The 12,557-nt window shown below is 27.1% G+C and overlaps 1 protein-coding gene across 5 annotated transcripts; it reads right to left on the reverse strand.

Annotated features, from left to right (window-relative positions):
• Positions 1-214: 214 nt before the first annotated feature.
• Positions 215-10,143, reverse strand: LOC127066575 (splicing factor 3B subunit 1). 5 transcript variants are annotated; one of them, XM_051000468.1, is made up of 19 exons: positions 9,908-10,143; positions 9,408-9,586; positions 9,249-9,335; positions 9,021-9,147; positions 5,562-5,641; positions 5,074-5,241; positions 4,753-4,969; positions 4,262-4,666; positions 3,676-4,139; positions 3,233-3,590; positions 2,755-3,047; positions 2,538-2,663; positions 2,195-2,416; positions 1,922-2,104; positions 1,647-1,835; positions 1,409-1,584; positions 1,051-1,323; positions 732-948; positions 215-606 (listed from the first exon to the last, which is right to left on the reverse strand). In XM_051000468.1, exons 1-19 carry the CDS (start codon positions 9,933-9,935, stop codon positions 448-450), a joined length of 3,951 nt encoding a protein of 1,316 aa, XP_050856425.1. In that variant the 5' UTR covers positions 9,936-10,143; the 3' UTR covers positions 215-447. The 5 variants fall into 5 exon arrangements, with proteins under 5 accessions (XP_050856425.1, XP_050856429.1, XP_050856430.1 ...); XM_051000472.1 differs by lacking the exons at positions 9,021-9,147; positions 9,249-9,335; positions 9,408-9,586; positions 9,908-10,143 and adding exons at positions 5,742-5,825; positions 5,958-7,391; XM_051000473.1 differs by lacking the exons at positions 9,021-9,147; positions 9,249-9,335; positions 9,408-9,586; positions 9,908-10,143 and adding an exon at positions 5,958-7,391.
• Between the last annotated feature and the right edge of the window lie 2,414 nt (positions 10,144-12,557).

Raw genomic sequence — 12,557 nt, forward strand, 5'->3', positions numbered from 1 at the left:
TTAGAATTATTAATGGAAGCAACAATAATACGAAATTTTTCATGTACAAGACAGAAAACATTAAGAATATTACTACATCGCAGTATTAATTTCACTGTGCAGATAAATATATTTCAAATGTTCATACAATATCTTCAACGTGCTCGAAATTACATTTTCTGTACTATTATAATTATTCAAAAATATATACTACTGCAAAATCAATTAGACACAATTATTAGATAGGCTTTTATTTTTACAATTTTATTAATAAACATAATTACTAACTTAAATAGAAATTTTCTTAAACTATTTATATGGTTTATTGAATAAAGCAAACAAAAAATAAATATCGTAGCTATATTAATTTGATTCAATATAATACGAAACACATTTTTTATAATGCATTATAAATTGATTGTAATAATTGTCATAGATATTACATAGTTTGCACATTGTACTTATTTATTACAAAATATAGTCCAATTCGTATCTTATATATTGATTCTTTGGATCATTCATAATTCGTGGATAACCAGCAACAAGAGCATCTTGTCCACCAATATAAAGAGAATTATATATTTTCCAATACACATCTCGAACTTTTCTAGCAGGATGAAATAAACCCTAAAATAAAAAAAACAAAGTAAAGTATATATAGAAAATAATATTAATATTGCTAAAAAAAAAAAAAACAAATATCTACATACATAAAATTTAAGTGGACTTTATATATTAATATATTAATGTACCTGTAATGTATATTGCAATATTTTTATTGGGCCAAGTGCAACACGTAAACCATCAACTGCATCCATAAATGCTTGTACCAAATGTGGTGAAGTTTCGAAAACATTGGGCCATACATGATTTAATAAATGAATTAGTGCATCTTCGCAGCCAAAACCATAAACACCAAGTGCCATATGTTTAATAGCTGCACAAGCTGTTTGCCTATGTACTAAATCCCTGTTGCATAATAAAATTAATTGTGAATATACTAAAATTGATATATCATTATAGCAATAGTTTTTATAATAACAGAAGTATATATTTATACAATGAACTTACCTATCCATAAGTGCATCTTCTAATAATGGACTAACAGCATAGATATAATCTTTTCCCATTTCTCCAATATATTCAAAAAGAAAAGATAAAGATTTTAGTACACCATTCTGGACATTTAATTCAGGTACTCTGTACTCATTCATTAATGCTGGTAAAACTGTAAATGGGCTGCATGTTTCTGCAACTATGGCTATAGCTACGGTTGTGCATACACGATTTTGACGCTCTTGAACTTTTAAATTATTTAAAAGTGTGGCTAAAACATCATGTGGTCTGAAAACGTAAATATATATTTTTTTAATTTTATTATTTATTAGTTTTTATTATTATTTGTAATATTCTTTAGTTTGGTATTTACCCAATAGCTTTTGCAATATAACCAAAAGTATTTACGGTTGCTCGTCTAATTGCTTTTTTATGTGCCTTTAATAATTCTAAAAGTTCAAAACATATCCTCATCCATTCGCGAGCGGAAACATATTCGGGTCCTCTGTCTGCTATTCTACCTACAAGATCGATACAATTTTCTTGTACCTATAAAATAATGAATTTAATAATTTTGTAATAATCTGAGTTTATTATAAAAGTAACATAACCTTTTCATGTCTATTTTTTAAAATAGGAGTCAGTCGTGGTAATAAATCTTTTATAGGTGGAGTCATCTTAGTCATTCCTATCACATTAACAATAGCCTTTAAAGCTCCCAAAATACTGCCTAAAACTTCTGGATATTCTTCACCTAAATATTCATAAAGTACAACACCTAGATGACCCATAAGTTTTTCCTAAAATATTTAAGAATTTATTTTATTATATTTAAGAATTTATATAATGTTATTTGTTTTCAAAATTTATAGAATATTAATTTTACTTCTTGACAGGTTTTCATAACAACTGCAATACGTGAAATTAGATCAGCTGCTTGCTGCCGTACTTTAGCAGATTTATTATTTAATCTCCATAATATGGTACCACATATTTGAGGTAAATAAGCCTTAACTCTTTTTCCTAATGTATTGACAATAGTACCAAAGCCGTTAAGCATTACAACATCCTATAATGAAAAATAATTATTTATACATTGAGTCTGTAAATTATTACGATTAATAAAAAAACGTATTACGATTAGAAAAATATAATATACCTCTGTAGTTTGTTCTTGAAATGCATACAATATACCATCAATAAGTTGTTCTTCCAAACGAGAATCGACATCAGCTGCTCCTAAATTACCCATTATCTTTTCAATAGTTTCCATAACCATTTTTCTATATTGTTCATTTTCGTCTTTTAAATCATCTACTACTCTATTAATAATTTCTGATGCACCAACTTTATTTGCTATTTCTACGGTTGTGTCTACAAGCTATAACGTAATTTATATTTATATTATACTTTTATACAATTATATACATATACACACACATACACACACTTTTTGTTCGATTAAAGATATCATATATATATATATATAATGCAAAATATACCTGTCGATAATTCCTACGATCTAATGCCATTCGGTGATTCCAGAAATGCTTAAAGAAGTGTGGCAGAATTTCATCTTTTATATATTGTGCTTCGACGCCATCAGTTCCGCAACATTGTTTGACAACCTAATTATAAATTGGAAGTTATATATTATGTAAGAAGAAAATTTATTAATGTAAATAATTTAAATGCATAAGTATTTAAATTATATCTTACTTTTAAGACTATTTTTTTCATCTCTTCATCCGGAGATTGAAATTCTCGAATAAGAATTAACATCACTTCGCGAGTATAATAATTAGCATATTCAGCGTCCATAAGAGGTATAAGATATCCAATTGCTTTTAAAAATGCAGCTAAACCTTTCCCTCTGTGTGTCCGTATACCTTTCCACAATGGTTTTAAAACAGAATCAAAGCTTTCAATACCATATGGTGTTGCTGCTTCAGCTAAAGCTGCTATAGCTAATGCAGTGATAGTACGAACTTTTTGTTGTTCATCAACCAGTCCTACAAATAAGATGATTTACCTTTGTAAGTAAATAACATATTATTGGGTTGGCCAATAAGTAATGTCCAAATTTTTAGTAAAAAAAATATTAAGTATAGTGTTATTTATTTAAATATAAAATATTGAAAATTCTGATATTATTTATTAGCCAACGTAGTATAATATAATATAATTTGATATTTACCATGTTCTATTATTTCGACCAAGCTTTTCAAATGTGGTAATATAGCACATCCCATAAGAATAGCGATTTGCTGAACGATTTTAATACCTGTATGTCTTGCTTGCCAAGACTTTTTACTACGACATACAGCTTTTAAGAACGGTAATAGTGAAGGAATTCCTAAGGCGGAAGCAACAACAGCAAATGCTCTAGCAGTTGTGTTACGAACATATTCATCAATATTATCGATGTCAGGTCTCATTGTGGAAATCATAGTAGCTAAACCTGCGGCTTTTGCTAAATTGGAAATGATTTCTCTACCTTCAACACGTGCATAATAGTCTTCATCAATTAACAAAGGTTCAATAACAACTAAAATCTATGAAAAATAAAATATTGTTTTATATATTATAATTATTCTAAGTAAATAACGTATTTGATTTTAATTGACACAATATTCTTACCTTGTGCACATATGGTCTAACCAAATCATCTAATTTATAAAGAATACGATCAATAACTTTTACAAGCAGATGTCTTTCTTGATCTTCAAGAGTAGGAGACATCAATAGAGGCAGAATTTGATTGAACAGTGGTCCGGCTCCAAATTCTCTTGCCTTATCTGTAATTTGTCTTAGAGCAGCCTTTCTCATTGGTGGTGTACCATTTTTAATTTTTAGGAGTAGTTTCATAATTTTCCTTTCCTTTTGTTCTTCTGGACTAAGAGTTTCTTCATCCACATCAACTAAGAGTTTATCAAAATATTGAGCATCTTCTGGTTTCATAAATGGTAAATTGCCCTTTGGTTGATTGTCTACAAACTTTGCATTCTTATCTTCAGTCTGGATAAAGAATCCTTGGGGTGTACCAGCAATAGGAGTTGGTGTTGCTGTGAGTTTTCTTGCAGGTGTACGTATTGGTATATATCCTATTAAAAATATAAACAATTTATTAACCCTATTAAAATATACACAATTTAAAAACATATAACTATATATACATATGGCTTAATTTACATGTTTACTATTAATGCAGAAAATACAAAAATACCTGCAGGCGGTTGTAGAACTTTATAACCAGGTGGGAATAAAGCATCTAATTCATCATCAGAAAGTGGTCTATTCCTTTCATCTATTTCTCTTTCCCAACGGTAAGCTTGTAGTTGTTCTGGTGTCATAGACATCAAATGTCCTGGTGTTGGGGTTGCTAAACCCATTGCTTTAGGTCCTGTGGGTGTAACTCCACTTGGAGTTAAAACAGTGGCTTGGTGTGGAGTTGTAAGTGGAGTAGCAGGTGTTTGCGGTGTCATGGACCCAGGCGTTTGATTTGATGGCGTTTCATCCCATCGACTGCGCCTTTTACTGGCTGATGGTGTTGGTGTTTCTTGAATTAAATCTCCGGTTACTCTATCTGTTCTGGGAGTTTCGGCCCATCCACTGCTATGTCCAGGTGTTTCTATTTTTAATATTTGTATTACTTATAATTTATTCTATTACCATTTCAGAAACAATGATTCATTTTAACATTTACTTTGAATTTACCTCTTTCTGTTTTTGGTGTTTCATCCCAACGATTTCTACGACTTGAAACAGTTTTTTCATGTGATGGTGTTTCTCTACCAGGAGTAGCAGCACCAGGAGCCGCATGCCCTGGTGTGGCATCCCACATCCTAGTGCTTATTCCTGGCGTAGCTCCAGGTGTTTCTCCTCCTTTACCATGGCCAGGAGTTTCATCCCATCTAATAGCAGCCGGAGTTACCTACAAAATTTATTTGGAAAATAAATAGTACATAATTAGTATATAAAGTATATAAAATTAAATAAATTAAAAAATGTTTTATTTAAAACTATTGTGATTCTCACATCAGCATTATCCCATGAAGTTGGCGTAGCTGAAGTTCCAGATATTTTCTTAGATGTAGGAACATCATCAGTTTGATCCCAACGTCCTCTTTTCTTAGGTACTGGTTTAGGTTCACCATTTGCTTTTAAAGTACCTTCCTTGGCTTTTTCTGCTAATTTCTTTCTTAACTAAAAATTTACAAATAAAATTAGGTTAACATTATGTTCAGAAATATAATAAAAATGAGTAAAACACTAGAGTTATATTAAGTATAGTTAAATAGTAATATGATATTTTATAAATATATTACTAAAAGTGTAGAGTATTGTATTATAAATTATTAGATAATTATTTAATTAGTAAAATTATTTTGCAAAAAAAAACCAATGTGGTAAAATAACGTAGTTAAAAGAGAATATCAGAAATTAATGATATATGTATAATGTATAATTCTGTTATATACACATTATATACACATATTATAGAATTTGAAATTGTTATTACAAACCTCAGTTTCTTCTCCTTTCAGCAATTGTTCCCGCATAATTTCAGTAAACGTCCTAGAACCAATGTCTGGAGTTTTGCCACCTGTAATCACGAATCAAACGTAACGCAAAGCGCAACTATTAGACTATTATTGATAAAAATTCTTACATTTATATTTTTAATTATGATTGGTCCTACTCACTTCATTTCAATAATTTTTATTTAATGCCCTTAGAATATCTGTTCATATTCTAAGTAAACTACTGGATTGACTCTCATTTCCGCGCTGCACGAATGATAGTATTTGTCAAAAATTTGGAAATATTACAGCATCCAAACATACTAGGGTTTCATTCTATATAGTTATTGCAACGAGTTTCAGAGAGTTGCAACAGTAGGTGGCATATAGCATACGTACGTGAATGTTTTCTGCCATATGGAGTATTGTCCTGCTCAAGTCTTCCATATTGAAAAATACTTTAGCCATCTAGAAATTAACTCATTCTAGTCATTAATAATATTTGCACTCATACCATTCATACTGTTTCATTGAATAAGTTTGTGTCTTTAACATATTTGACACAATGAAACTCAATATATAGAATTAAAACATGGAACTTTACTTAAAAAAATAAAGAAAAAAAAAAAAAAAAAAGAGATAAAAAAAAGCAAATATTAATACAAAATAATTTTGATTTTGTTTATTCGTTCAACTTCCACAAAAAAAGTTTTACATAAAAATTTAAGAATATTACATGATAACTATATTGTAATCATTTCTCTTTTGTAATAAATAATTATTTATAATCTAAATAGGAATATATGTAATTATTACAACTAACAATTGATTTTCTATCATTACTGAAATATAAAATTATCATATCATAACTGGAATTTACTTTAATTTTAATATGATAGAAAAATAAAAAATAAATTACCATAATATAACTGAGTTTCATTGTACCATATAGTGAACAAAAGTTTATTTTTGTCCTCAACAATTCAATCTTATTTGACCTTCAATACAGTATCCTCAGTTAGTGGTTGATTCCATTAAGTTGACCATCACTAAGATTGGAAAAAAATGTTTATATTAGTATATTTTTCAAAAGAAACACATTCACTCTCTTCATTCATGCCAGTTTTCACAATATATATTACACTTGCGTCTAAAATATTAAATATGGTCATACACATGTGCTCAGAATATTATCATTTCAAAAAAATTTATGATAATATCGAAGATATTAAAGTTTTGATAAGACATAACATTATAAGTCAATTGTGATTATATATACATATATATACACATACGCATTCGTGCATACACACACACACACACACACACTATATAATTCCAAATATATTACATTCTATAGGAATAGATGTCACAAATCCAATATTAAATGTCAAAATAATTTTTTATTTACGTTTTATCATTTATACTTATATCATGATATTTCGTTTTTTTTATAACTACTGTATACAACTACATTTTTTTTAAAAGGGTAGATTTCAAATTTGAATTACAAGAAATTATGGAATTTTGTCAATATATATAGCGTCATAGATCATTCATTGAGACACAAGAATTCTTGTTATCAATATTCTATCTATGGAGATAACATTCTTGAGATTTCAGTTTTCTTTCCATTATTCTTTATTTTTTTTTTTTTAAAGCTGTTAACAAAAGTTGTTTATCTTAATGTAATATATCAGTTTATAAAAAAAGTACTAAAAATTATTTAAATAAGTTCAAAAAGTTATGAACAAAAAAGTTTACATATTTTAAAAATTAGTTTAAAATTCTGAGATTTTTTATATCAATAAAGAATGTTTAAAAAATAAATAAGAAATTAACTAGTTTTTATTACTATAGAAATTATATGTTGTGGTTAGAGTATATAAAGATAATAGAAACAAAAAACATGCCAACAAAGTATCTTTAATGTACTGATTAAATCATCTAAAATTAAAAATATAAATATTTTAATTACTTTTCATGATATAAATAAGTTTATAGAAAAAGATATGTTTAATTCAATGAAATTGATATAATAATCAATTTTTTTTGAAACTCATATTTTTAAAAATATGGGGATCATTGACCTTTTTTTAAATGAATTTAACTTTTTGTTTATACAAAAGTTATAAAAGCAGATTCAGATAAATTCAACATGTCTTAAATTTCTCAATCTTTAAAATAGTAAATGATAACTAAATATATTTATATTTTAAACGACAAAGCATTCTCTATAGATATAGAAAATTTATAAATTTAAAAAAGAAATTGTAAACTTTTGTGTTTATAACTTTCCCAATTGTTTAATAATTTTTTTTTTTTTTTACAGTAAAATGCACTAAGATGTACAACTTTTTTTAATGGAAACTTCTCTGAGGAAAAAAAAAGAATGTTAGAGAGTTTTTAGTTCTTTAGATTAAAATGAATAGAAAAGAATATAATTTTTTACTCGAGACAAAATTCTCTAGATATTCTCGGTTTCATAATTTCTTGAATTTCCAAGTTTAGGATCTTCCCTTATAAAAACTAAAAGTAGACAATATTGTCTATAATATATATTAATATTTATTACTTAACAAAAGTATAGTATCATTAACTGGCAGTAACTTGCTGTGTACTGATGAAATAGAGCAATCATAATATAGACATCTTCGCCAAAATAAAATAATTAATGCAACTAATTATTAAATTAGCAATTTATTAAATTGAGAACTGACAGCATGTGATTTAAAGTAAAGAAGTAAATTGATATATTATATGTTTTTACTACACAATATCAAAACTGACTACTTGAAATTTGATTAAATTGATATATAAATAAGTGCTATTATAAATAAGGAGGTCATTACTAGAAAGCAATGTTTATAAACTAACCCAATAAATCCTTTTATTCATAATTCAGTATTAGAAATACCATAAGAAATTATAACACATAATAACAAACAATTTAATTGGTCCAGAAATGATTATTTCAACAAATAGAAAATTTTATTATTGTCATCTAAAATACAAAACGAGTGAAAACAATATTAAGCATTATGCAGTAGTATAAAAAATGATTGAGTACGTCATATGAAAATTGCTGACATTTATAGATTTGGATTATATCACTTATCATCATAACATAATAAAAACAATATACCGAGAATTATTATAAACACCAAATTGCTTGCGACTCAATTTAAATTTCCCGAATAAAATCATGCATAATAATCTTATAAAAGAATAAGAGAAATAAAACTTGTAATATTTTACATAATCATATAATAATGAATATAAAATCTTTATGTGCAAACTTATTACACAATCACATATTTTATCAGTTATCAGTACTAAAAATGTACTATTTCCAAAAGATATTTTAATATTTTTGATTGTTACCTTTTAGTATATTATAAAAAATAATTGATAATTATTGGATTTTTGTATAATATTTACAATAAAAAAAAGAATACAAACCTTCTGCAAAAGGATCAACTCGTTCTGGGGAGATTATCATTCTTCGTCTCTTTTGTCTATATTCATCTTCTCTGTCAGCTATAGTAGGACGTCGTCTATCGGCAAAGGGATCAAAATCTTTGTCGCTCTGATTAAAATTAAAAAAACATCATATTAATTGCATTTTATATATATAACAAAAATAAGTTTAAATACATATAACATTATATAAATATTTGGAAGAAATACCTGTGCCACATCATTAAGAAGAGCTGCAGGTGCATTATACCCAGCTCTTTTATTTGAACCAAATGTATTAGGTTCATAATCTTCATCCTGAAATAAGAAATTATATTTACTTAATTTTTAATACAGAATACAATATACTTATGAATAAAATTTACTTACTTCAATTTCATCATTAGCAGCAATTGAAGTAACATAACCATCATATTTGTTATTACTTCCATCATAAATATCTTGATCATAAAAACCTGTCTTGCCCAGTCCTACTTGATCTTTTTCTGTTGTTGCATTTTGAATTTCTTTTTTTTTGGATTGTATCTCACGGATCTGAGCTTCAATATCTAAAATACATTATATTAATAAATATTAATAAAAGAAAGTTATGTTATTTTACACACATATAGAAACTGATACCATAACAATAGATGAATTAAAATATAAAATTGCAGATGCAAATAAAATTATTGTGTTATATGATGGTAATAAAATATATACATATTATAATTTAAGAAATCTTTATTACTTATACGCATTCAAAATACTTTCTAACCTAATAAAACAACAATCATTGATTTGTTGATTAAAATCCACAAAGTTTATTTAATTTAATCTAATAATAAATGTATATAATACAAAAAGAAAGTAATTATAACAACACAGACCTTCATGCGTACGTGGAATGGAATCCATTGCAATAGTGTTGGTCCAATAAATTGTATTAAATCCACTGTATTATAGCAATCAGTATCAATACGTACAGAAATACTTCACCATATTAACTTTTTTACTATATAAAAGAAAAATTCTCATATAGGCCAGAATATTAGATAGAGTAGCTCAGATGACCATTGGATTGTAGCAAATTAGTAATTCCTGCTATATCGACGCGCCTTGGAGATGGCGCAGTTGAACCATGAAAATGCGAAAGAACTAGAGAGAAAAAGGAAGATAATCAATATAACAATTACTCGTCAAAGAACTCGTGGAAATATATTTTGTAATTGTATTCACGCGTGCAATTTTATATTTTAATAAAGTTATTGTTTTTATATTTAAGCAATGAAATTTTAGCAACTCAATTATCGGTTTGTAATATTGATAATTGGATGAGTAATAAGAAAAAGATAAACCACTGCGGGAGTTTGGCATTTCGACGTTTTTGCTATTGGATTGGTAAATGTACAGTTGTGTCCTTCACCAATCCCATTGCTGGATACACACGCGAGTTTTCAACTTCGAAAAGGAAGAACAGGATTCGATTCGACTCTCTTGTACATTCATACACTATCTACGTACCCGCGCGCGCATATCCTACAGCAAGCGTATCAATGCTCTGACATTGATGAGAGCGTTCGGTTATGAATTCGATATGATGTGCTCATATAGTCTTGAAACGAAACAAATCTGACGTGGAGAAAATAAATCAATTGATGATCTTGGTATCTTGATATTAAAAGTAGAATTAAAATTATTTTTAAATTGAAAATAAAATATAGTCCCTTTTTGTTTTCTTAGATATTTTCCAAATTATTAATATAAATTCCCTCGTCTTTATAGGATATATTAATAGTTATAGGATATATTGATAATATTAGGATAATTAATAGTTATTCCAATCTAAATACACTTAACCAGAACCATTGTGTTGCCTTCATTTCGCTTTAACTTTCTTTTGAAGTTTTTTTGTATTTCGTACACGATGTCGTTGTATCCATGCTTCGGTATAACTTCTATCGATATGCGTCAATTTACTTGATGCAAAGTACGTGGAGTGGGATAAAAACTTTGTTCATCTGAAATATTTCCGTTATTTGTAAAAATATGCAAAAATGTTATATATAAAACTTGAATGATATACAGGGGGACATAATATGATGGAATAATTTTTACGTAGATGGAGATATAGAGGAAATTTCAAGATCATCTTTTCTTTTTAATAGAATGCTATATTTTTTATATTGTGTGATAGCCACTATTGTGACAATTTCAGCATGCTAGCATTAAAGGTTATTTTAGATTACTAAAGATCATAAAACAATTATTATTACTTTTGAATTGAAAAATTGTAATTTTTACATCACCAGATTGATTCTAACAAATGTTTACTTTTATGTAAATGGTTTTATCGCAAGAGGAAGGTTCTAATAATACATTGTAACGTAAACATTATGGCAATTTAGGACATTTCGTGGAATATCGGTAGTCATTATCAATTGATTGCTGTGACAAATAGCATTGTAATTAAAATGAATTTTATTTAATGAACTTTACCTACATTGATGGATAGCACATAGAGAACCAGAGATCAGTTTGTTGTCTAGACTTAACCCTATTAGATTTCTTTTTCTTAGAAGCATTCAAAAATGTTATCTAACAAAAAATATCAATTATAATGGAAAATATGAGAGAATGAATTACTGTAGTATATGCTGAAACAAGTTTCAAGGTAATAAAACATTCTCATAATCCAGCAAAAGAATTACAACTTTGTGTCAACACAAATGGTCAACGTTTCGAATATCTTTTGTAATGTGAAAAAAATTATTTCTCTATCACATTTAACTTTGAATGACCTTTAATCTTAACATGCTGAAATACAATAGTGGCTATTATACAGCAATACAAAAAATATAGCATCCCATTAAAAGAAAAAGATGATTGAAATCTTCTCTATGTTTACATCTACGTAAAAAATATTTACATCACATTTATATTATTTTCCTTCATATTATTTAAGTTGTATATGTAATACATCTCCATATTATTATAGATAACGGAAATATTGTAGGCAGACAAAGTTTTCGTACCATCATCTTTGTTGTCCAGGCTTATATATTACTCGCATCAAAACAATTTAATGAGTTAAACAGAACTCACTGACATGCTTTCGATTTGATTCCTACAGAATACAATTATAGCAAAGAGAAACACTAATTATTATTGTTGATCTTTAATAAATTAATAAGAATAATATAACATAGGAAATATATTCTATATTACATGAATTTTGATTAATGTAAAATTTTTTTTGATTATGTTCTTCCAAATTTTAAAGCCTTTAATGTTTTTGTCTTAATGTTTAATGTTTTAAAGCCTAAATGAATTGAAAAATTTTATATAATAGTCATATTCCAAGATTTTCATTTTCTTAAAATTTCAGTTTTCTTTTTCATAAAAAGATTTGTGACTTTGTGTTTATATTGCTTTTAATCAAAATTGCCGCAAACAAGGAAGAAAATAGTTGCGATATCATAATAATCACTTCTGTGATTTTTTTTTATTTCATTGACAAAATTATCCCCTCTACTTTAT

The sequence above is a fragment of the Vespula vulgaris genome, chromosome 9 (assembly GCF_905475345.1).
Source record: "Vespula vulgaris chromosome 9, iyVesVulg1.1, whole genome shotgun sequence".
Classification (NCBI taxonomy): Eukaryota; Metazoa; Arthropoda; class Insecta; order Hymenoptera; family Vespidae; genus Vespula; species Vespula vulgaris.

Coding starts and splice junctions, on each gene's coding strand:
- LOC127066575 (XM_051000468.1), bottom strand. CDS start 9,935: ATGGATTCCATTCCACGTACGCATGAAG. Junction 5,242..5,561: donor TGAAAGGAGAAGAAACTGAG/GTTTGTAATAAC, acceptor GTAAATTTTTAG/TTAAGAAAGAAATTAGCAGA. Junction 4,970..5,073: donor CTTCATGGGATAATGCTGAT/GTGAGAATCACA, acceptor TAAATTTTGTAG/GTAACTCCGGCTGCTATTAG.